Genomic DNA, 23,999 nt, shown 5'->3' with positions numbered 1-23,999 from the left:
TCTCAGAAGTTTTCCTTTTTCACTCACAAAAAAATTATGCTCAAAGCTCTTCGTATTGAAATCCATCTCCTTTGACCACAATTGTCTTTATCCATAAAATTTATCGATCATTTAACTTATCATCACCACAATCAGGTATGCCAAGAAACTTTGTAGCATTCTAGTGACAAGCAACAAAATAGGCAGCACTTGATTTTCCTCAGAACTCTTCCTTCATCTTATTGCACCTGCTTGCAATTTTTTTTATACCAAAAGCAGCATGTGCTTTTAGAAACTGGATTCGGTGCTGTCATTTTTTTTTTTGGCCATGCTAGCTGTTAGCAGATTGTATTTTAAGTTTGGTTTATGGAGATAAAATGAGTAGTCCGATTTTCATTCAACGGTTAAGTTGGTGAAGTTACTGAATGTGTAAATAGCATGGAAAAGCCAATTGTGGGAATCCGGATCCTTGCTTTTAAGGCCTATGTTTAAACTACTTGGGTTCAGTTTTTGAAAAATGAATGAATAATTTGAGAACTGTGACTAGCTTGCCATGGTAGGAGTAACATAGTAAGTTAAACAATCATGGATGCAATCTTTGCAGAAGATATAGCAATGGAAAGTGACTAATCAAGATACATAAGTAAATATTTATCAATTAGATGAGTGACTTGATTAACTACTTACCATTAATGTTATCCTGCAAATCTAACATGTTGGACATTCTCCCTTTACACTGCATGTAGCCAGTGCTAGGGAAACTGAGAAACCAAATTTGGGTGTGGAACCCGTTCAATAAATGCCCACCAAATTTGGCATTCCAGTTCCTCAGAAATCTGGTATGCATTTCATCATTGAAGTAAAAAATGCAAACTACTTTAACAACTTTTTGTATATAATGCGTTGGTCTGATTAAGATGACTGAGCAAGTGTTAAATCAGAAGTTGACTGACAGTGAATCAGACTGATCAATGTCAAGCTCTTCAAATAATCCAACAGTTCCATCCTTATCAAAATCTTGTGCCTCCAAATCTAAATTGGTTACTTTACTTTGCAATGCAGAGAAAAAGCTGAGCCAAGCAAATAGTACCTGCCAATATCCAACACACCATAAATAGTCTCCTTGCTTGAGTAGCTGAGAACCTTCTATCAACATACCCCAGTTAGCAAGAAAATTATCCCTGTAACATGAGAATCAAAAGAAGGAAAGAGGCCGGCTAGAAAAAAATAAATAAAGAGTCTCGTTTTATTGATCTAAACCTCTTCAAAATTTCAGTCGGACCAACTTTTTGGTCCATGTGCATAATAGCTTAAATCGGTTCCTGTCTCTCAATCAAGTAATCTCACTTGCTTAGGTCAGGATTAGTCCAACCAATGCCATTCCAGGAAAAACAAAAGCACAGGTGTTAATATCGAATTGTAAGGTATGAGGGACTTAGTCTAACAATGGAAGTATGAGATTCTACTTATTCCAGTGAAGGCTTTAGACTATCCAACTACAAGAACTAAATTTTGTGGTTCAGTTCTCCCAATCAATTGGTATCATAGTCTGTTTTTTTTTTTTTTTTTTTTGTTTATCAGCCGTAAACAAATGGTATGGGTGGTGATACCAACATTGTAGTGTTTGAGACAACACAGTTAGCCAGCGTGAGCGCTGGGTCTGTGGAGCATGGTAAGATGTTAGAATCCAATCGTAAGGAATGAGACGAGTCTCACATTGAAGTATCAAATTTTAGTGTAGGGTTTATAAAGTCTTGAGCTCTCCAACTACTGCTAGCTTTTGTGGTGTAATTCTTCCAAGGTTCATTGTCACAATTATAGAGTACATGGCATCAAGAACATGGCCTATTTTCTTCTGGTGCCTGACAAGGTAGAAGATTACATATCCCACACCTACAACTACATAAACTGCATGCGATCACTTCTCTAAAACTTGGATTCTATTTCCCAAATATGGATGGGACTTAGAACATGGAAATTGATCCATTTCCATTTGTCTTAGGAGGAGCAAGATCAGCAAGAGAAGCACTTCTGCAACGGAGATAAGGATCTTTTTGGATAAACTTATTTAGAAACATTCAAAGAGAAGAAAGTAAAAATAAAAATAAGATGAGTGCTATAAGCTAAAATGAACTTTCCATTAGTTAATCATTAGCTAATTTGTAGAAGTTCTTTCATATAACTTCTCTAAAAAAAATGAAAGAATATCTATAAATTAATTAATGAAGAACTTATTTTAACTTATAAAAAATCTCATCTCATTTTCTTTTATTTTCTTCACCTAGAAGTTTTTCTAGAAAAACTTATCCAAACTGGTCCAAATTCTTTCTTAACTGCTTTTAGCCTTTGAGCTGCAGGATCCTGTGACCACAAAATGAATGACTCCTTTACATATGCTTTTAGGAAAAAAGGATCAGTAATAAAGACCCTTCTTTAGATGTAAAAAGTCTATATTAGTAAATTAAAAACTAAAATGCAGATAAAGGATATTATTCCAAATATCAAGACTTAAAAACATGAAACACATTATTTCATACAGCTTTAATTGCATAAACAAATATGGAGATAAATAAATTAACAAAAATATATAATGACTTTATTTATTAAAATTAGCATTTTAAGTTTTTGGGTGATACACCTTCAAATGTTGATATGATGCCTTTGAGTTATACCTGTGACTCTTATACTTATTTTTCTCTAGGACCATATTCTGTTGCTGTCAACCAAGGACTAAAAATATATTTTAAAATGTCTACATGTATCCCTAAAGTGAGGCAATGTGATTATTTAAACAAAGGAACATTTTGAAGATACAAATTCACCAACCAATTAATTAAGCCTGACAAAAGTTCACATTTACTTAAAATTATATAAAACACTAATAGTTCAACTTTCACACAAGTGTGTGTGCGTGTCTGTGTATTTGGTTTTTGGCTTATAAAATGTCAATATTAAAGAAGAGGACATAAATCAAACACTTATGTCTATTAGATTTGAATTTAAATTCCAATGCCTAATTTGAATTTCAATTTCAATTTAATACAAAAAATAATTTGCATATGAAGAAATATAAATTGTTTACATACCATCATTTGGATGCACCTCTCTGTTAATCTCCTTCTTTTCAAGTTATATTGTGCTTTTACAATGTCTATCCTCTTTTCATATTTTTGCATCTATCTTTTGAATATTTTTTAGCAGAATTATTTTTTACAACGGGAAAATCTATGCATTAGAAAAAAAAATGTCATAATCGTGAAAATAAAAATCAACAAAACTCAGTATCAAAAGTCTTGCATGTGTGTAGGACCAAAACTTTGAAGTATGCAATTGTGGAGAGGCTCTCACTATACAATGCAGTATGTGATTGGGGGAGTGTCCTGCAATTTGGTCTTTCATGTGAAGATGCTTGCACATCCCCAAATTCCTTTGATTGAGTTTTTGTCGAGTGTCATGCGATTCGGAGGGTCTGACCGAGGTTTCATTGAGTGTTCGTGATTGGGGGAGTGTCCTGTGATTCAGTCTTTCATGTGAAGATGCTTATACATCCCCAAATTCGTTTGACTGAGTTTTCGTCGAGTGTCGTGCGATTTGGAGGGTTTGATCGAGGTTTCATGGAGTGTCGTGCGATCCGGGATTTGATGCGAAGAGGCTCGCACAATTCCAAATTCGTCTGATTGAGGTTATCGTCGGTTGCCATATGTGATTGGAGGTCGTGCAATTCGGTCTTTGATGTGAATATGATTCACAAAATAATGCTGCTATAACATCATCATCATAACCGTGAACGTAGAACTTCTAATATTGATGAAAATCTGAAGAAAGCGAAACACAAATGAATGAAGCGATCGAATTTAAGAAGGTTCTTCTGCGTCGAAGATCTGAGAGAGAAGGAAGTTGTATGTGAAAAACCTTGAGATGAAGAGCAAGTACATAGAAGGGAATACAGAAGACTGAGCATTTGAAGGTGAGTATCACTCAATTGAAATGTATTGTATAGGGTTTTGAAAGATTGTGAGTATCACTCAATAGAAATACTCTTCTTCTTCCACATCATCATTTTAACTGACATGACAACATAATATGAAATAACTTAATTTTTATATATTATAAATAGATTAATTAAAACATGTCATCTGTGAACATTAAACTAACCCACAGTCTTAAATGTGAGGACTTACTAAATCACTTATTTACATTTAACTAAAGGTAAAATATAGTTTTAGTTCTGAAAGTGTATGATGATATTACAATTAATCTATGAAAGTAAAAAAAAATTAAAATAGAATTCTTAAAAGTGTAATATGCGAATCATTTTAGTTTAAAATTTAAAAAATCATGTAATTTGAGTTATAATATTAACATACCTTTAACAAGTAAAATAACTACATAATTAAATTTAGAGTCTAACATCTTATATAAGAACTTAATTATATTGAATTTTCTTAATTTTAAAAGTTAATATGAAAATACTTTCCACTTTCGGAAAACAAAATGGTGTGTTTTTAGAATAGTTATTTCTTTTGATAAACAAAAGAATCAAAACTAGAACCTTCAATCCAACCTACCAATTATAGGTATTACCATAGAAATAAATTTGCCAAATACTCCCATCATTTCTGCTGTGATGCATGGCAGCCGAGTGAGTGTTGCTAACTTATGCAATAAATGGTTGCTATAATATGCACCAAGAAAAGTCAATATAAACGATTTCTGCTTCAAAATGATCCCCATGTTTGATTTACGTTATTGACATTTCTTTGAAAGGAATTTACGTTATTGACATAGTGATCATTGGTCGTGGATAAATTCTTATAAACATAGTTTTTCTTATAAACACAGTTTATACAGTTGATGCATACTAATTAAATTAATAGAATCTGTTTTTTTGAATAAAAAATAATACTTCTTGATACTTAATTCTCCCATTTATATTATACTCCAATACTAAGTCTTTTTTAATTGTTGAAAATATATTATATTAGTAACCTGTTCTCCCATTTATATATAATTAAATGAATTAGCAATGTACGTAGTCATTTTGAGACCCAACAAGTTATTTATTCTCTTTGGTTCTTTTATAGAACTCAATTAACGAATTCAAAAAAATTAAGAAAATTAATTAATTCAGTTAATAATATTAAGTTTTTCTAAATTTATATGTTTTTTTTTCAAGATTATCCTCAACGCTACAAAAAAATACTCTTATTCTTTTTTAAAATGATTTTATCGAATTTAATTCTTTTAATCTCTCTTATCATTATTATATTTATTGTTTTAATTGTTTATTTTGGAAAAAAAATCTTTATCAATATATATTTTCTTTTACATATTTATCGCTACCCAAATATAATGGAAAATAATTATATAATTAGGACTCAGCAAAAATAAATAACCCATTCACCGGCAAAGCTTTTCCCACATCCAACATTAACCTCTTTTTAATGAACAAATTAGATGGGATTAAAATTATTGAAACTTCGTTGCTTTTTTCCCCTATCCCTTTATTAATGAAACCCAACTTAGTTTTTTTTAACCAAGAATTCAAACCAAATTTTGGGTTGAAACCAGAGGATAAAATATCTTTAAAATTCTTCATTGCTACACTCTTAAAGAACATAAGACATTAATCTATTTGTATCTACTAGTTATAGAACTCAAAAAATAACTCAATAATCAAAGGTATTTTTTATTATAAAAAAACTAATTAATACGAAAATATTCTATATTAGTTCTTATAAAATCAAACTTAGTTACCAATAACTCATTAGTTCAAGTGATAATAAACTTAATTTCTTTAAGTAAAATCTCAAATTTGAGTTTTGTGAATAAAAAATAAAAACGTGATTGGAATAAGAGATTTTATTAAAGGTAGCAACAAGATTTTCCAAAGAAGATTAGTCATCACTAAAATTGGTTGATATTCTATGTTAATGTCATGATGAAAAAAAAAATAAGTCTCTAATTTGATTCTTATAAAAAGGACCAATATGATTAAAAAATATTAAGTGATTAAATGTAATTAATTTTAAATTAAAATGACTATAAAAAAGTTTTCTAATTGTTTTAACTAAAGTTCCAAAATTTCAAAGCAAGACCCTGCTTTACAACCTTGATTATGAACAAGTTAGAAAGACAGAGAAATGATTTCTATTATTGAGACTTTCATCCTCTAAAGGAATAGATACAAATAAGGAGTACAAAATTCTAACATGTTTGAAAAAAATATTTCTTAAAAAATTAGCTGAATCTTCCTTTAACTGAACGCTTGAACGTGTAGTGGCATGGGAAAAAAAAAAAAAAACTTGACTGTTTGTATTCTACAGAATCTTACACTGTTTTCTCATTAATAATTACAATTCTATAATGTTACTCTAAAGTGCCCTCCTCATCTTGGAGGGTGTAAGTCCACAAATTTTATGGAATACAACTATAATACTAGAAAAGTAGAGGGGAGGGGGCTAACGACTAGGCCTCGAAATCATAAGATAAAAATAAAAATTAAAAGGTATATGAAAAATATCATGATTGTATCTAATCAAAAACAAACCATGAGTAATTGTCTTTGAGCTTCAATCCTCAAATCTTCCTTCATCTTTCTAATGAAGTCATCAAATTTTCTGTTCAACTCCTCAGTACTTAACACCCAGTTTGGTTCTTCTACAACTTCTTCCTCTTCAACACTTTCTCCAATCAGAAACTCATCAATTTCTGACTCCTTGTCTTCTTCTCCAGCCCCAAATGATGCAGTTTCTCCTTCTGGTTCCTTATCATCTTTCAAAACTGATTCTTTATTCTCTTTTTCTTTTTCTTGTTCTTCACCTTCCAAAATTATGTTTCCAATGCTTTCTTCTTCTCCTTCTTCACTAGAGTACTTGATTTCTATTGCATGTTCTGCTTCTGTATTCTGTCCATGAGGCTCATGAATTTTCTCTATGACTTCCTTCTCCTCCAATATTATTGCCTCATTAGCCTCAACATCTGAGTATGGAGATTGTGATCCATCTTCAACATACTTAGAAGAAGATTCACTTTCAGCAACACCACTAGACCCAGATAAAGATCTTGTTATGCCAACAAATACAAGGAGTCCATTGCATAGGAGAAACATGCAATTCTTGTCTATGGTGTGAGTAAATAGCTGCAAAGAAAATGTAGAGAAGTAGAGGTTGAAGTGGTAGAGGAAAGCAAGCAAGGAAGATGGAGAAACGAAGAAAGAAAATAAAGATAATGGGACCAACAATTGGATAAGCTTAATTAGGTAGTTGTGGGATTTTGTGCTTTGAATCAAAGCTTCTATTTTGTGGGATTTAATATGATCCATACTTCGATGTAGAATGGAAGAAGTGGAACTAACTAATGAGAGTTTCTGAATGGAGGTTGTTATGAGATGGGAATGTTTGTGTGTTAAGGCCATGAGGGCCTCTCTTATATAATGCTTGGGACTAGGGAATAGGTACATCACTGTAGTGTTTTTTTTTAAATTTCCAAAAATACCCATGGTTGGCAAATTATTATGATGGCAGGTGGCATAAGTTGGATGTTATCCCAACTCCCAAAACTTACCTTCTATTCAGGGCTTTTGTAATAAATGATGATGGGTACTTCAATGGGACATGGCCAATTTTGAAGTTACTATTTGTCACATAAATCGGCAAAGGGTTATTCATGTTCACTAGTTTTGAGCTTGACATGCCAAAGTGGCTTTCATGTGGAGGGTTAGAGGACAAAATCGAAGTGACTTGGAGGAGGAAAGAGAAAAAGGAAGCCACCTTCAATCCAATGCTACTCCACACTAGTCCTAAATAGAGTTAAAGATTAATGAGTTTTAGAGTAAAATATTTCACATTATGCACTGATAAAAAATTATTATTGATATAATTTTTAAAATAATTGTTATCAAATTTAATAATATAGAATAACTTATAATTAAATAATGTTATATTTTTTTGTATATTATTAGTGTATACACAATTTATTCAAATCAATAGCTCAATATGCAATTGTCGGATTCATGCGTGCAGGGGCACAACAGTCAAACTATATATATATATATATATATATATATATATATATATATATATATATATATATATATATATATATCCACCAGACAAATTATTTTAAGGATTAAAAGTTCTGATGCTGCAGGTGAAAAAGCTATGAATGGATTTTGCTTAGGAATTAATCCAAGCGACATTGCTAATTTGGTTGGTTATGTTAGAACCGGAGAGCCTTTAGATGTAAGCTACTATAATAATAACAAAATGATATATGGTACTCTTTTCTGTTAGTCTTATCATGATTACCTTGGAATTGAGCAGCAACTAAGCTAGTTATTTGTTAACCCTATTGTCAGTTTGTCACAGCAGCAACATTCCAAGTAATGCACACTTTACATCGTGGCAACGGGTGTTCCTCATCATGTTCTTTTTCCACCATACCTAACCAAAACGTTGTAACTGCAGCAAGAAAAGAAGAGTACACGCAGGCTTTATTTATCATGTTATCAATGCCCAGCTATCATCTTGTTGCGTTCCTATCTATTCCATTTTAAACAAACTCAAGATTGTTTTGGAACAGTAAGCAAAATAAATAGAAACCAGTGAAATTGAACACTATCAAATCAATTTGGCTAAATTTTAGAAAATTACTTAAGGATAAAACCCCTAAATTAATACTCGAAGTTTAGGGATACATTGTTCCCTATAAAATGAAACTATAGTAACGCAAAAATAACATATGGCACTGGTTAAAAGTTTAACCGATGTAAATTTTACGACATCGGTTAAACTTTTAACTGGTTTGGATTTGACGTGTGGTTTACTAGGCAGCGAAGCCCATTTTATGATCAAGTCCATTGGATTGGACCTATCCTAAGATGTAATCCGAAATAATAAATGTCACTACTATTTCTTTAATTGACCGAAGTTGAAATCAACCACCCACTTATGTAAGAGAATGTGACAGAGTTTTAATGCATGTTTGAATTTTCATCAAATTATTAAGAAATTCATGTCATAATTTCATGTGTGATTTTTTATTTTTTATTTTCAAGTGCACAACCATGTTATAAGACATTTGTTTAGTAATTTGACACTTATTTGATTAACCTTTTAAAATTGTACCATAGAAGAGTTGCTTAAATGATCAGAAATAAATGATTTGGCACTTAGATTTCTTAATGAGATTCGATTCTCCACTTTGGTATAAATTCAAAATTAGATGTATCACTTTATTCAAAATGAACACTTGATGAAAAAAGAAGAAATAAAAATATCAAATACCTCCTTATTACAAAAAAGACGAAGTAACTGAAACAAAAGAATTTTAAAATAATAATAAAATATCACTAGAAATGATCTTGGTGTGAGTAATATTGTATTATAAAAGAATGATATTTTTAAAAAATTATTTGTGAATTACGTTAAAAATATATTTAACTACATTTTAATACTAATAGAGATATTTTAAAATAAAAAATAAAAAAGAAAGAAAACAATATATTACTACTTTTAAGAACATGAAGAAAAATGATAACAAATATGAAAATATTATTATATTATCAAATTTACATCCTCAAAAAAAATTTTAAACCATATAATTTAAAAAAAACAAAAGCAAATTCTAAGTTTAATAATTGAATAACAAGCATTATAATATTGAGTTGGAAATGTTTAATTTTTAAAGTGTTCTTATGCCCTGTTTGGATAATAAACTTCTGCTTCAAGTAAGAATTTATAAGAAAAAAAAATTAATTAAATTTTCTTACTTAAATATGTTTTTTCATATATGAAAAATAAATATTTTTAAATTACTATCTAAAATTCATTTTTCCATCTAAATACCTGAAAATGTTTTATGTTTCAACGTATCAGTCTTATTTGATTAAATGATGACGTGACAGATGAAGTATATGTTATTAAGCTTAATTATTGACACATCATTGTTACGTTTTGATTTAATAGAATGAGACTAACAACATGTAGTACCTTAAAACAATTTTTTTTTCAAGTACTTAAATGAAAAAAAATAAATTTTAGGTAGTAATCGACATATTTCTCAAATATAAAAAACATATTTAAGTCAAATTTCCGCATGTTAAAATCAACTTATGTATTTCAATTTCTGTAAAAGTTAAGTGAATAAGTTGATTTTAGTTTGCCCAAGAAGCTTAATTCATTAGGATAAGTACTTATAAAGAAGTCTATCTGTGTCTTTAGTGTTGCTATGGAAAGTTGATTTGCAAATGGTTAAAAACAGAAATATTTTTGGAATGTATATATAGAGAATTGCTGACGTACTCTAATGCACTCTTTCACTCCACAATTCCATGTATGCTTTAATTTTTTTTTAAAAAATTCGGAGCAACGATTTTATATGCTTTGGATTGGTTCTAAAAAAGATTCAAATTGTCTTAAAATGATTTTTTTTAATATTTGCTGATATGCTTGGTGTTGCTACTGAATCAGATTGACTTGGAAATGACTGAAGATTTTTTTATGATTAACATTGCTATCAAATCAAGTTGTGTTTTAATTGATTAAAAATGGAGATTTATTTTAATGTGCACTGGTTCTATTCGGTAAATTATTTGGAGCTTATTTTGCAGACTATAGTTTGGATGAAATAAATGACAAAGTACAGTGCAGGTGATGGAGCTACTGCGCTTGATATGAGTACTAGTACTTTGAATTTTCCGTGACATTCAATCTATCCTAATTCTTTGTTTCTATCTTTTGCTTTTGTTAACTTTTTTTTTTGGGGTTAGAGGTTATGTGTGTCATTTAACTCCTTGTGTGAGAGATTAATTTCGTTTTTGATTCGTGACTATTGTTGATCCAAATTTTTTTTGCACTTGGCGAGAATCGGACATGGTTTCTCACATTATTCTCACCGATGTGAACGAAACAGAACCTTGGACCGTTACGCCAACTCTTTAAAATTTTAATCCCAATGATATGGGTGTTTAATGTTTATAAGTTTTGTTCATGAAAGTCACAAAACGTTGATTTTTCTTCTGTCTCTCTGAATTTGAGCATATGACATGAATAGAATGTCAAAATTTATGCTGTTACTTTTGGCAATCTTTCATTTGGGGTCTCGTTTTGAGAATTTTTCTGTCTTTTTTTCTTCTCAAGTTGTCCTTTTTAACTGGGATCTCATTATGGAATCTTATAAGGTTCTATTATTTTGCTACTTGAAAATGCTGTTGGTGTTAAAATGTGGTAATCGGCTAAAATTATGTCGGCAAATCTTAGTTTGTTAGAATGATGATTTTGTTAGTAGGAGGATCAAACACGGAATCTTTTTCCTCTTTCATTTCTTTCTTAGTCATCCAACCCACCTTTTATCTCCAATTGGGCAGCATATAGTTTGTCTTGCTCCTAAGGATTTTGGAGAAAAAATGTAATTCAGACTTGAGAGTGTCTAACCATTGTTTATGGCTTTAGTTTGTTAGATTGCATTTTAAGCTTACCCATTGCTATATAGAATTTAAGAACTAACCTTATGGTGGATGTCTGGATGATTTTAGTAAAGTTCTAATACCGTCCTGTTGTTAGATTAGGATCTCTCATCTTCAGCTCCTGTACTTTTTCTTAGTTTTCTATTGGATTCTACCCCTTGTTGATATGATATGTTACAATTTCTTCTTCAGCCTCTATTTTTGTAGGACCCTACATTGGTATGTTGACATCTTTATATGTTATGAAATTTCAAGGTTTGCTATACTCTACATCAACGACAGGTTGATTCCCTGAGCTATATTATGTACACTACTAGTCTTGTATTGATTTTTCTGCTCCTTTAAATAATTCATCAGTCCTCTTGTCTTTCTGAGATCCTTTTCTATTTCCTTGGAGTATTATTGTTATATGAAGGGATGGATGAGTTGGTCATTTGGATGGCTTCTATATTTATTATTTGTGGTTATGGTGGGAAATGGCCCTCTTTGTGGATAAGTGTGATGTTCTTTTTTATTTTATTCATCCACTGTAGTTCTATAAAGACACCACAATGTAGGGGTTCCACCTAGAAAACGTCAATTGTTAAGTCTTACCTACAACAAATACTTTGTAATATAATTAGTCAATCAAAGTGTGATCATACCTAGATAGATACCTAGATAGAGGGGTGTGTTGAAAGTCCCACATAACAGATAGTCATGAGAAAAATGAGACATATTAAAGTCTCACATCGAATAAAGATAGTGTCGAAATAAATTATATAGATGAGGAGTAATTCTCACCTTACAAGTTGATTTTGTGAAAATTGCAAGTGTGAGATATGTGTGATAATGTGACGTGAGAAGGTTAATTGAAGAACAAATTCAGGTGTGTGGCTGTGTGCAAACTTTGTGTTTTATGGCTTTTGGTTTCACATCTGTTTTGCTTATTAATCTATTTTCTACCTTTATTTTAGTAGTTTGCTCTTGCTTCATTTTCGAGTTATACTGAACCAATCTCAGACAAGCTCCTTCCAGATTTGCTTCCTCAGGAGCAACATGTTTCTACACTTGATTTAGATCTCAATGAGAGATTGATTCACTATATCTGGACGGTAAGGCTCCAACTATGAGTTGTGTCATGCCATGTACTTTTTTATAGAGAAAAAGTGAAAGATCTTAATAAAAAATTATATTTCTTAATGTCATATACTCATATTTTTTCAGTAACAACTTTCTCTGTACACTTTATGTCACTCAAGTTTTTAACTGGTTTGCTTGTGATTGTTTGTTAGAGATTTATGTGGATAATGCTGGGGTATTTTATATTTTAATATATAATATGTAAAGCGAGACATACAGGCTGACAAACATTTAAGAGACTTGGTATTGATGCTTTCCTGGAAAATCTAGCTCAGGTTTATGAAATTGTTGTGTATACTGATGAACAAGACAAGATATGGTATCATGATCTTGCTTCTCCATTTACTGAATGGATACATATTATTCTTATTATGAATATTCATATGTTCTTGCTTTTGTTAATTTCTGCAGCTTGTAAACCCCGTTTTAGATAGGCTGGATACCAAGCATTGAATAAGATATAGCAGGCTATCAAGACCTGCTACCAAGTACCAGGATGGGAAGCATTTCAGAGTAGGGTTGAGTTGATGTTCCTGTTACCTCTCAAATTATCAGTCTTATATTCTATTGTTGTGTGGGGCTTCATTAAAATTAGTATTAAGAAGTCATGTCATTGAGTTAAGACCTTGAATTTTTTGTGCATGAACATGACATGAACTTAATTTTCTGGGGGAAATGATAAAGCAAATAGTACACTGTAAATAATAAAGGACAAAGGATTCTAATGCATTAATGAGTCGTAATTTTACTTAAATCTCAAATATATGATGATTAACTTACAGTCAGAATAGTCAACCATGCCAAGGCCCTTTGCTGTACAGTTTTTAAATCATGTCACGTTCTCTGTTAATTGAAATGCATAACTGCATTGTTCCTCAAAATCCCTTTTGTCCCTTCAAAATGCATTGTTCAGTAATCTGTTCTCTGTTAATTATGAACATGTCTTTAGTTTTGAGTTTGAGCATTAATATATGTGCAGTACAAATTATTTAATTTGTACCCGAAAACTTCAGTATATCGGCCATCTTGCTCCCTGCAGTCTCACCATAGTTGTTTTAGGGTTTGCCCTTCTGCACTGCTTGCTATTTGGGATTGATAGCTATGCTTGCAAAATAGTGTTGCTTAGGGTCTGTTTGGATGCATTTTTCTAAAACTACTTCTAAGAGAAAAAAATAAGAACAGTAAAAGAAAATGAGTTTTTCCATAAGTTATATTGAGCTATTCATTAGTTAATTTATAGAATTTTTCACACATAATTTCTCTAAAAGTTGAAAAGATATCTATAAATTAGATAATGGAGAGTTCATTTTAACTTGTGGAGAATATTTTTTTTCTTCTTAATTTATTTTCGTAGAAGTACTAATAGAGAAACTTACTCGAATAGATTCTTATTTAATCTTGTTATTTTCTATATACTACCAGATTGTAGTGTTGCTTCACTTTCAGATGTTTTTATAACAGGATATTCTTTTTTTGTTCACCTTACTTGGCAGGACCTTCCAAAGCTAAATAGAAATCCAGGAAAAGTTCTTAAAGTGTCCGTGTTTTGGAAGGTTGCCTTCAACCAGAGAGTTGTGTCCCTATCAAGCCATGGCATTAATATCTGTTCAACTATGAATTCATGTTTGCCTTTATTGCTGTGACATTAAGTACTCGCAAAAATTGCATTGCCTCCTTCATTTTCTATCTATGTGAAGTTGTTACCCGTAGTAGTACGTCCGGCAAATATAAGACCAGTGATGTGAGATTCCAGCTCAATTCATTACGTGTTCTAAGGATATGAGAGGTAACATTTAATGTTTTGTGCTTTTTAAGCTTTACAAGTTACCACCCTTCTAAAGTTGGATTTTTGCCAACTTTATATAGACTTGTCAGGCCTATTTATTAAGTTCACAGGTGAAAATATTTTTTATTTTTATTTAGTAAAATGACGTGGGATCTATTTTTTAAATTCTATTTTAATTTAAAATTTTCATTTCAAATTCAATTTCTTTTCGCTCAAAGGAACAAACCTTATATGTTAAACCCCCCTTATTTTTTCAGTTCCCCTCTTCTAGGATGGTTCGACACTTGGAGGTAGATATAGTGTGAGGATTGTTAGGATTAATGGATGTGGGAATTATATTTGTGGTTGCATTTTTATTTTTGTTCTTATGATAAAAGTAGTGTGAGACTGGTCTGAGTGGTTGATAAATGTTGTAACTTGTAATGATAAATTTTTCCTTGAGTGTCACATCTATTTGATGTGTTGATTTGTGCATGTATAATGAGTCTATGCTAGATGTTGCAAGCTTCAAATGCTCCATTAGACCTTGGATGTGACAGAGATTTTTGTTTGTTGAGGCAGTTTATTTCTTCACTAATAATACCATGATGAAATTCTGCCAATATATAGCATTCTGTAGATTGATAATTTTTCTGGTTGATGGCTTCTTTTGTTGACAATGTTTCCAAATGAGTCATGAGAATGCAAAAACAAAGGCAGCGTGGTTGCTTCTGGAGAGAGATATCACTGAACTAGATAAAAAATAATAATTGTACTTCCTCGAGAGTAGGAGAAGAGAATAGAACTTAGCTTCATTGCAATTCATTGGATGAATTTGTAGATTTTGTTATTTATTCTAATATTTTTAGATGCTTTTTCAAAATCAAATCTAATCTAATCAGAATAAAATTGATTGAAATTGAATTTGATTTTAGTATCAAACCAATGAAATAATAAAAAACTAAAATAATCAAATCAATTTTTTTTCCATTCAATGAATCCTATCTTCCAAAGTACACTGATTTTAATTGATTGAAATGAATCCGACAAAAGAAAGTTCTCAAAAAATAAAACATATCCCAGACTTATCCATTTCTCTTGTGCGTTTGTCTGTTTCCCTGATGAACAATTGAAATGGTTTCTCACACGTCTTTCTTGAAGTTAACACAGCAATTCAATTATAAAATTTAAAAATCTTAAAAACACCGTACCATCGACGGCCCTTATATATTGACCCTACATGCCATCGCCTTCTCATGATCACAAAAATACATAATTTTAAACCTAAAAGTCTAAAACTCCAAAGCAAGATGCAAGAAATCAGAAAATAAAAAACACTTCATAGCTAAAATTTTGTGAACTCTTTTAACTTTAATAGAGTGTTTGGTAGATGAAAATGAAATCAAAGTAAATTAAGATGAAAGTTTTAAATTAAAGTAAAATATAAAAGTGTAAATTAATTCCACCTTATTTTACCATTTATTTAGCTTATTTTTAATTTTCTAACACTGCAAACAAACAGGGCCAACAAACCCAAAGTCTCAAAGGCAAAGGGTGCAAAGCAACAACACCATTTTGAAAAGATGAACATATCTGTTCAAATCTTGAAACATAATATCAGAATCTATTTTAATGATTATTGCTGGACTTATCAGATCATTTACTATTATATCTTTATTGAGTCACTCACATATGTGTAGTCCTATAATTTTATATTTTGATTTATTGTGAGAAATAATTATCACTTCTTTGTGTAAATAAATGAAAAGACACACTTTAAATTGTCATTTCTTTTTAAAAAAATATATTTAATGATACAAATATTTAAATTTGAAGTTGGAAGCATAACATTTGCACACATCATTATTTTTTACATTATCGACTAATAAAAAAATATAATAGATATAATTTTAAAATAATTATTATTAAACCCATTCACAATAAATTGTAATTAGACCACAATAATCTTTTTGTACAGATAGTACATACACTATTTACAGATAATATATACTTTGCATGGCTGTAGGAATAGGGATACTGTCACTCCCTAGACCTTGGCCTCGTTTTTTCCAATCTCTTTGAGCTGCTATCTTTTTTTCCAGCTGCAAATACTTTAGCACCTCTGGTGCGTTTTAATATAATTTGTCTTTTGCCGATACAAAAATAAAAGTCTTAATTTTTTGCTACATTTGCATTTTGAATTAGTACCTCCAATAGCTAATTATAACTTGTCTATTATTACTATGACTTTCAGTTTTCAAACCTATAAAACAAAGTGTGGATTGAATAGTATTTATAACAACGGTAGCAAACTAGAAATTAATGTCCAACGATCCACTAATTAGACGTTAATGTATGACATTTTTTTTTAGTAGTGATTAAGGTATGACATTGGTTTCTTTGTAGCCAGAACAACAAATCATTCGAGTCTTCCATCTTTTCACATTAATTTGGTCTTTTAATATTTAAAAGATAACATTGTTTATACATTGACATAATTAAATTTACATTTCAAAAATCTAAATTGATCTCCAAAAAATTTACAAGATCAATTTGATGTCCCTCCTACCATAAATGACGAGGGAGACACGCACCCAATTAACTTCCGTAGTAATCGTCTGATAACAACAACACCACAACTTGCATCGTGATTAATGTAAATTTCAATGATATGATACTATAGTGCATGTGGGGAGGGTCCAATTCAGAAGATGACACATGCATTAAAAAATGTCATACAAAATTAACACGCATGCAGTTTAGGTCTTTTTAGCCGATAAAATATTTGTCCCTTTTCTAACTATAATTGAATGCTGGCTATCCTATTTGACTATTCGCTTTATGGTGTGTGCACTTTAATTAAAAAAAGAAGAAGTTCGAATTAACTTTTAAGGATGGATATATAGTATATTTCATAAAGAGCAAAAAATTCTTGGCAAATGTAAACATACATATATTATACGAATGTATGACGAAGCCTTATTATGAAATCCATCGATGTGGCAAATAAAGCGAATGGAATTTATTGGATGGTTGATTGATAAAGCGTAGCCTCTTAAGATCACTCGTTTTAAATTCATGGATCGTTTGATGGATTTCATTACATGAAAATCAGCGTGGATATCTCTTTTTAAAATATTGGTTGGCATTAGTTTTAACCTTGATTTGATTGTTGACTTTGATGGTCATGGACTACACAAAATTACAGGATTGTTCATGAGTTTAAGTAATCTATCAATTCAATTCGACCCCACCTGACCTAAATAAATTGAGTTGATGTATGACTTGACCTGATTTTATTCATATCTATAGGGAGACTAATGTGCTTGTCCGGATTAGTTAATGCTTCGCATGAGATGTAGGAAGATTTCTTGATGGGCAAAAGGATGGTTTGGGGTCCTTTTTTAAATTATTTATTAAAAGAGGATTGTTTTCAAACTATTTATTGAGGGAGTTTATTTTTATTTGCATTGCGTCAAAGGCAGGAGCACAAGTTAACATGGAGTTGACATGTTATATTGAGCTGTTGTGTCAAAAGACTTTGCGTAATGGGTTGTTACAATTGCAGTGGTGCAACCATGTAACTTTTCTTGCACTTTGAAAATTGAAATCTCTATTTTTCTTCTATGCTTCGCACATGTATCTTTTGTAAAATGAAATTTAGATTGAAAATTACTAATTGATTAAACTAATGGATATTCATTCCACATTAACAATATGAATGCTGCTATTTAGCACGAACAACCTCTACACGAATAGTAGGAAAGTAGCATTCAATGATTTGATTTTTTTAAAAACAAATATTGATTGAATAATTAAGAAAATAGTGACAAAAAAAATTATGATCCAGTCACAGAATTATTAGTGTACGTAGTTAGATGATATTAGTGTACATATTATTCATTTCACTTAAAATCAAGAGAATTTCAACAAGTAATTAATGCATTGAAGTTACAATATAATTATCTGATAGTATTTAAGTTTTAAGTAATTTTTTTACCACATCTTGCTTATTTTTAGGTTGAATTCTAAATTATGAGATGTCTTAATTTCCTTTGATGAAATTGAGTGTGAAGATCTAGAAAAAATAAAATCAAAGTGGTTGTGCCACTGCAGCTGTAGCAACACATGTCGACATAGTCTGTCCAAAGGTGGTTGCGTCACTGCAGTTGTAGCAACCCATTGCGCAAAGCTTTTAGCACAACACTTCAATGCCACATGTCAGCTCCCTGTTGAATTGCGCTCCTGCCTCTGGGGCAATGCAAATAAAAACAGACCCCCTTGATAAATAGTTTAAAAACAACCCCCTTTTGATAAATAATTTGAAAAAGGACCCCAAACGGGTGTTTTTGCCTTTCTTGATGTATAGCAACTTCCGACTTTTATTAGCCAGTTGTTTTTTTGGATTCTTTAGGGATTATCTTTCATAGGATAGTCTTAATGTAATTTTTTGGGCTTCCACTATGTTAATATTAAAAAAGAAATTGAATTTTGATATTATCCAAATCAAACTAGACTTGTTCAAATATGATGACCTCCAATTTGAGTGGAGATTGTTTATTTTTAAACCTATGAATCCAATGATGCAAGCTGTTGACATGACATTTTTTAATTATTATATATATATATATATATATTAAAAATATTTCTAGGAAATTTTAAACAATATTTAATTTATTAGACCCTATAGATCTAACTTGACCCATCATTAACCATGTTGGTTAGGTTTGAGTTTTACAAGAAAAATGCACCAACTTGATCGACCTGACCCAAATCAAAATATGTAAGCCAAATTCAACCTTTATACACTCCTACAAAAACTTTACTAGAATTAATTTATGTTCAAGTTTGTTTTCTTGAGTGATAAAGATATACCATTATATATGCATTAAGTTAATTATTATAAATGTGAAATTAATTTGATACTTTTTTTTGGTACAAAATTAATTTGATAATTTGAATTCAGTATTTGTCAATTACTTTCATTGTATATATGAATAAATTTGAACATAATTGATAGATAAGTAAATTATTTAAATATGTTAACAAAGGTTTTGTTTTCACATCTGATGAGTGTATGTATAAAAAAAAGTTGTTGGAAAAAATAAAAATTAGTTTGATAATTTTTATGTCTTGAGCATTGATTTTTTGACTTTTGACTATGTGAATACCTTATTTCGAGGGAAAAATATCACTGTATATAAATGTATCTGTTTTAATGTTTTCATCATCATTATTAGATAATTAGATAACAATAAAGCACTGGAACCTTAAAAAACATTAGTAGTATAATGTACAGACTTTAGACTAATGCATACATCAAAAAGTGTTTTAGTCTTAGTGTTGCTATTCGTTGGGTTAATTTTCTAAAACGATATTAAAATAATAAGCAAAAAGAACGTGCATATAATCTACCAATACTAAAGTGGTATGAATTCAATTGTAATTAATAGCAAATGGTATTTATTTTATTTCTCTCTTAACTTTAAAATGTTTAAATGATTAATAAAATACATTTACAATTCATATTCTCATTTTTTTAATTACAAAAAAATAACTAATAAAAATTAAAAGAAAATCTACTTTAATTTGAATGCAGTGTTCATTCGTTTGGATAGTTGGGATGGGGTGGAGAAAATCATAACATGTACTGTGATTAGTGGTGTTGTGATTCTGGTTTTGTTTGTATCAGAGTAGGTATATCTTGTATCTATGTTGTCTCCCTTAATGAAATTTTTTGCTGATTAAAAGAGGAAGAAAAAAAAAATTGCACCTTGTAAGTACTGTTGTTTTGAGAATTATAGGCTCGTGTATTTATTATCCGATAGTTACCCTGTTACATTGTCATCCCACTATAGCAAATATTCCCCACTATAAGTCAATATATTTTCCACAATATATTAAATGACTGGCATATCCTCCTGATTTCATATGTGCTTGTTATCTCCATTAATGAATTTATAGAACAACAACCAGAAAATATCTTCTTCCACCACCGCACCAACCTCCTATCACTCCAAAATGAGAAATTATTTCATGATGTGAGGCTATGTAATTCCTATATATTAATCTCCACTTGACATATAGTTAAATATTAATTTTTCATAAATTAAAAATTAATCAAATGTTACACATATATAGAAATTAGTCAAGATTATAGATCCATGAGATTTCAAGCTACCTAGTACCTAATCATTGAAAAGCATATGAACCATTGAACCCATGACCATCTTCCTCTGTTGACCTAGTCACCACCACGTTGAACACACCCCTGGTTTGTTTTTGTCATTTTTAACACAGGGTAAAAAGTGGCATGTCATGTTCAGTGTTCACACATCACACAACCATTAGTCAAGGCAAATTTGAGTATAAGGAGTGTCACTGTGTGTAGGCCTGCAAACATAGAGGTACCAAGTGTAATTAAGGCAAACTCTAGGAGGACATATACGTCAGCTACAATTTCTCATTTTATAGAGAACATTTAAACATGTATATTATATGATTCAATTGCATTTTCCAGCGACCCTTCTCATTAACTCCATCTCCAATTCCCTCTTCTTCAATTGTCCCCTCCTCTCAAAACACATTCCACATGGGAGAAACTCAAGAACCGCAACTCTCCCCTGAGACTTGTTTCACCATCCACATGGGAGAACCTCAAGAAGTGCAACTTAGCAAAATTGGTAAGTCAACTTTTCATCTTTTATATTCATAAACAAAAAGTTTAATTCTGTTAGAAATTATAAGACTCACAGTCTTAAGAGCAAAAGTTCATGTCTACTTGTCTTTCCTAATTCCTACAGTTACTTCATAAAACCTTGGTTCTGTGATAATCTATGTGACCAACCACAGTGAAGCCACCTTGGCTGAGCTCAGCTTGTACAGATGATGGATTCTTTTTTTTTTGGTAGAGGTCTAGTTTCTGAGTTGTATGAATATAATACTCCCTAAAACAAACAAAAGTTAAGGAATAATATCTGTTGTTTGGTGTGACTTTTAGTTTTGATTATACTAAGAGGACTGTTTGGTTTCAATTTTTTTATTTATAAATAATTACTATATGCAATTCTGTCCCCACTTTTTTTATACCCCAAATCTTTCTAAACAGGAAAAAGTAATAATTTTGTAATTATCCATGAAGACAGTAAACAAAAATGTTTTCTAATAGTAATAAAGAGACTCTTAGCTTCAGGATAGAGTTGCAAGACTTCCAATTATATTATTATATCTCTGCTTTACCATTATGGGAATGTCAAGGCACAGTTCTTGTGAATGTGAACTGGTGAAGCATCAAACCCAAGCACCCTGATACTTCTAAACAACAACAATAATAATATAAGAGGAAAATGAGTTACATATAAAAGGAAAACATGACTCTGCTTCCAAGCAAGTGAGTTCTTTTGAAACATATCAGAAAGTATACATAACAGCTTTGTCCAATCAATGACATGTTATCTATAAGTTGATATAATGATCAATCATTTGTTGTTGTTTTTTTTTGTTTTTTTTTTTTTTGCAGAACCTAGCGGAGCCAAAGAAACAAATTCCTTGGAGGACAATAGTTTTGGTGGTCCAATGAATGAGTCAATAATGAGTAACAAAAAAAGATACTACCGTTGGCTCAGAGTAGCCATCCATTCTTCACTTGTGTTGGTGTGTGCATCAGCAGCAGTACTCCTCGGAAGATTGTACTATGAAAAGGGAGGAAAAAGCAAATGGATGGGAACACTTGTTCAACTTGCTGGTTTCCCAATTCAGCTTCCTGTTTACTTCTTTTTAGCACCCAAAAATCTCACCACAAATAATAGCATTCATCCAAAACAACCATCAGTTTCAATGCTATCATTTATCTATGTCTCAATTGGCCTACTTGTGGCATTAGATTGTTATTTATATTCAGTTGGACTATGGTACCTTCCTGTCTCTACCTATTCACTCATTTGCTCATCCCAATTGGCTTTCAATGCTTTCTTCTCCTACTTCCTCAACTCACTCAAGTTCACACCTTACATAATCAACTCTCTAGTCCTTCTCACCATTTCTTCAACCCTCCTTGTGTTTCAAAATGAGTCATCATCAGATGATGACGATGATTCAGATTCCACAAAAATCTCCAAGAAAAAGTATGTGATTGGATTCATATGCACAGTTGGTGCATCTGCAGGGTATGGACTATGGCTTTCCATCACACAGCTTGTGTTCAAGAAGGTCATAAAAAGAGAAACTTTCAAAGTGATCTTGGATATGATATTATACCCTTCCCTTGTAGCTACCCTTGTTACCTTAGTAGGACTTTTTGCTAGTGGAGAATGGAGTGGTTTGAAGGATGAAATGAAGGGGTATGAGTTGGGAAAGGCTTCATATTTGTTGAACCTCACTTTCACTGCCATACTTTGGCAAGTCTTTACTATTGGTTGTTTGGGGCTTATTAGTGAGGTTTCTTCACTCTTCTCTAATGCCATAAGCGCTTTGGGAGTGCCTATTGTTCCAATGTTGGCAGTGTTGTTCTTTCATGACAAAATGGATGGCATTAAGGGTATCTCTATGGTGTTAGCTATTTGGGGCATTGTATCATATGTGTATCAACAGTACTTGGATGATACAAAGTCCGAAAACAGAAACACTACTAGTCATGTTCCAAAAGCTTCTTCACCTATAGAAGAGGTTCATAGATGAGTTACGTGGGCTTTTAAGTTATCAATTTGATATTTGTATTACAAATTTACAACACTTTTACATACATGCATATGTTAGTAATTGAACTTTTAGCATCAATCTTGTCTGTCAATTTATATTTATATTTATAATATAAAATCTGGCTCGCAGGCTGTGAAATTTCCATGTCAACCTTGCCATTGAATTTGAGATTGCAGGTCAACTAACCAGTTATATTCTTCAACCATGTCAATTCTTCTATTATAAAGTTATAATACTCTCCTTCAATATATGTCTTAACTATTGGTCAAGTAAGATAGATTTTATAGAAATCTTACACCCCGATTATTTGTCCTTTCTCCAAGCCTAACCATTCTCCTTACCATATGTCCTGAAATACTAATTAAATTCAATTCTCAACAGGTGAACTTATATTTTAACTAGATATGGACTGGACCCACCAGTTTGTGCAAGTCCAAAAAATAATGTTTTGACTTTTGTAAACTATATAATCCTAACCAATGTGGCTATAATTTTTTTTTAAAAAAAAACAAACAATGTGCAGATGATCCGAGTAAGGTTTTATGCTGGAATCTTATAGAGAGGAAAAAAGAAGAAAAGTAATTAGAAGAGAGCTACTAAAAAAGAAGGATAAATATTTTTTTTACAAAAATTAGTCATCAATTGATAACTATTTTTTGCACCAATAAAAAAAGCTATATACTATTAGGATAACTGAATAAATGATTATACCATTATATTCTATATAATAATGAGCATTTTTGTTCTAATTTCGGCTATGTAAAAATTATTTGAAAAGCTAGTTGAAAATTAATTGATAGCTGAAAATTTGTACCTAATTATTGAAAACTTGTAATGGGTAGCTGAAAATTGTTAAACCAACTTATTAAATCACAAGTACTTGGTAAAATTATTTATTAAAGTAACTGAAAAATATAAAATGAAAAAAATGAATATATGTATATGATATTTTTATATAGATTTTAATTT

The 23,999-nt window shown here is 30.9% G+C and overlaps 2 protein-coding genes, 1 long non-coding RNA gene and 1 pseudogene across 4 annotated transcripts; 2 read left to right on the top strand and 2 right to left on the bottom strand.

The window, feature by feature from the left end:
- Positions 1 to 891: 891 nt before the first annotated feature.
- On the bottom strand, positions 892 to 3,679 carry LOC114424224 (annotated as a pseudogene).
- Positions 3,680 to 6,192: 2,513 nt separating this feature from the next.
- LOC114423925 lies at positions 6,193 to 7,368 on the bottom strand. Its single transcript, XM_028390836.1, has one exon. The coding sequence runs from the start codon at positions 7,301 to 7,303 to the stop codon at positions 6,518 to 6,520; it is 786 nt and encodes a 261-aa protein (XP_028246637.1). The 5' UTR covers positions 7,304 to 7,368; the 3' UTR covers positions 6,193 to 6,517.
- Positions 7,369 to 11,375: 4,007 nt separating this feature from the next.
- Positions 11,376 to 14,975, top strand: LOC114423514. Of its 2 annotated transcripts, none has more exons than XR_003668848.1 (5): positions 11,376 to 12,314; positions 12,406 to 12,540; positions 12,980 to 13,081; positions 14,062 to 14,354; positions 14,612 to 14,975. It is a non-coding gene; the product is annotated as an uncharacterized LOC114423514 (long non-coding RNA). The 2 variants fall into 2 exon arrangements; XR_003668847.1 differs by having other exon boundaries at positions 11,378 to 12,314; positions 12,403 to 12,540.
- A 5,773-nt stretch (positions 14,976 to 20,748) lies between these two features.
- Positions 20,749 to 23,180, top strand: LOC114423513 (purine permease 21-like). The gene is made up of 2 exons (XM_028390301.1): positions 20,749 to 21,016; positions 21,853 to 23,180. Exons 1-2 carry the CDS (start codon positions 20,926 to 20,928, stop codon positions 23,007 to 23,009), a joined length of 1,248 nt encoding a protein of 415 aa, XP_028246102.1. The 5' UTR covers positions 20,749 to 20,925; the 3' UTR covers positions 23,010 to 23,180.
- The last annotated feature ends 819 nt before the right edge of the window (positions 23,181 to 23,999 follow it).

The sequence above is a fragment of the Glycine soja genome, chromosome 8 (assembly GCF_004193775.1).
Source record: "Glycine soja cultivar W05 chromosome 8, ASM419377v2, whole genome shotgun sequence".
Lineage (NCBI taxonomy): Eukaryota > Viridiplantae > Streptophyta > Magnoliopsida > Fabales > Fabaceae > Glycine > Glycine soja.
The sequence above is the reverse complement of the archived record's forward strand: the minus strand, read 5'-3'. Positions and strand labels throughout refer to the sequence as shown.

Coding starts and splice junctions, on each gene's coding strand:
- LOC114423925 (XM_028390836.1), bottom strand. CDS start 7,303: ATGGATCATATTAAATCCCACAAAATAGAAGCTTTGATTCAAAGCACA.
- LOC114423513 (XM_028390301.1), top strand. CDS start 20,926: ATGGGAGAAACTCAAGAACCGCAACTCTCCCCTGAGACTTGTTTCACC. Junction 21,017..21,852: donor AGTGCAACTTAGCAAAATTG/GTAAGTCAACTT, acceptor TTTTTTTTGCAG/AACCTAGCGGAGCCAAAGAA.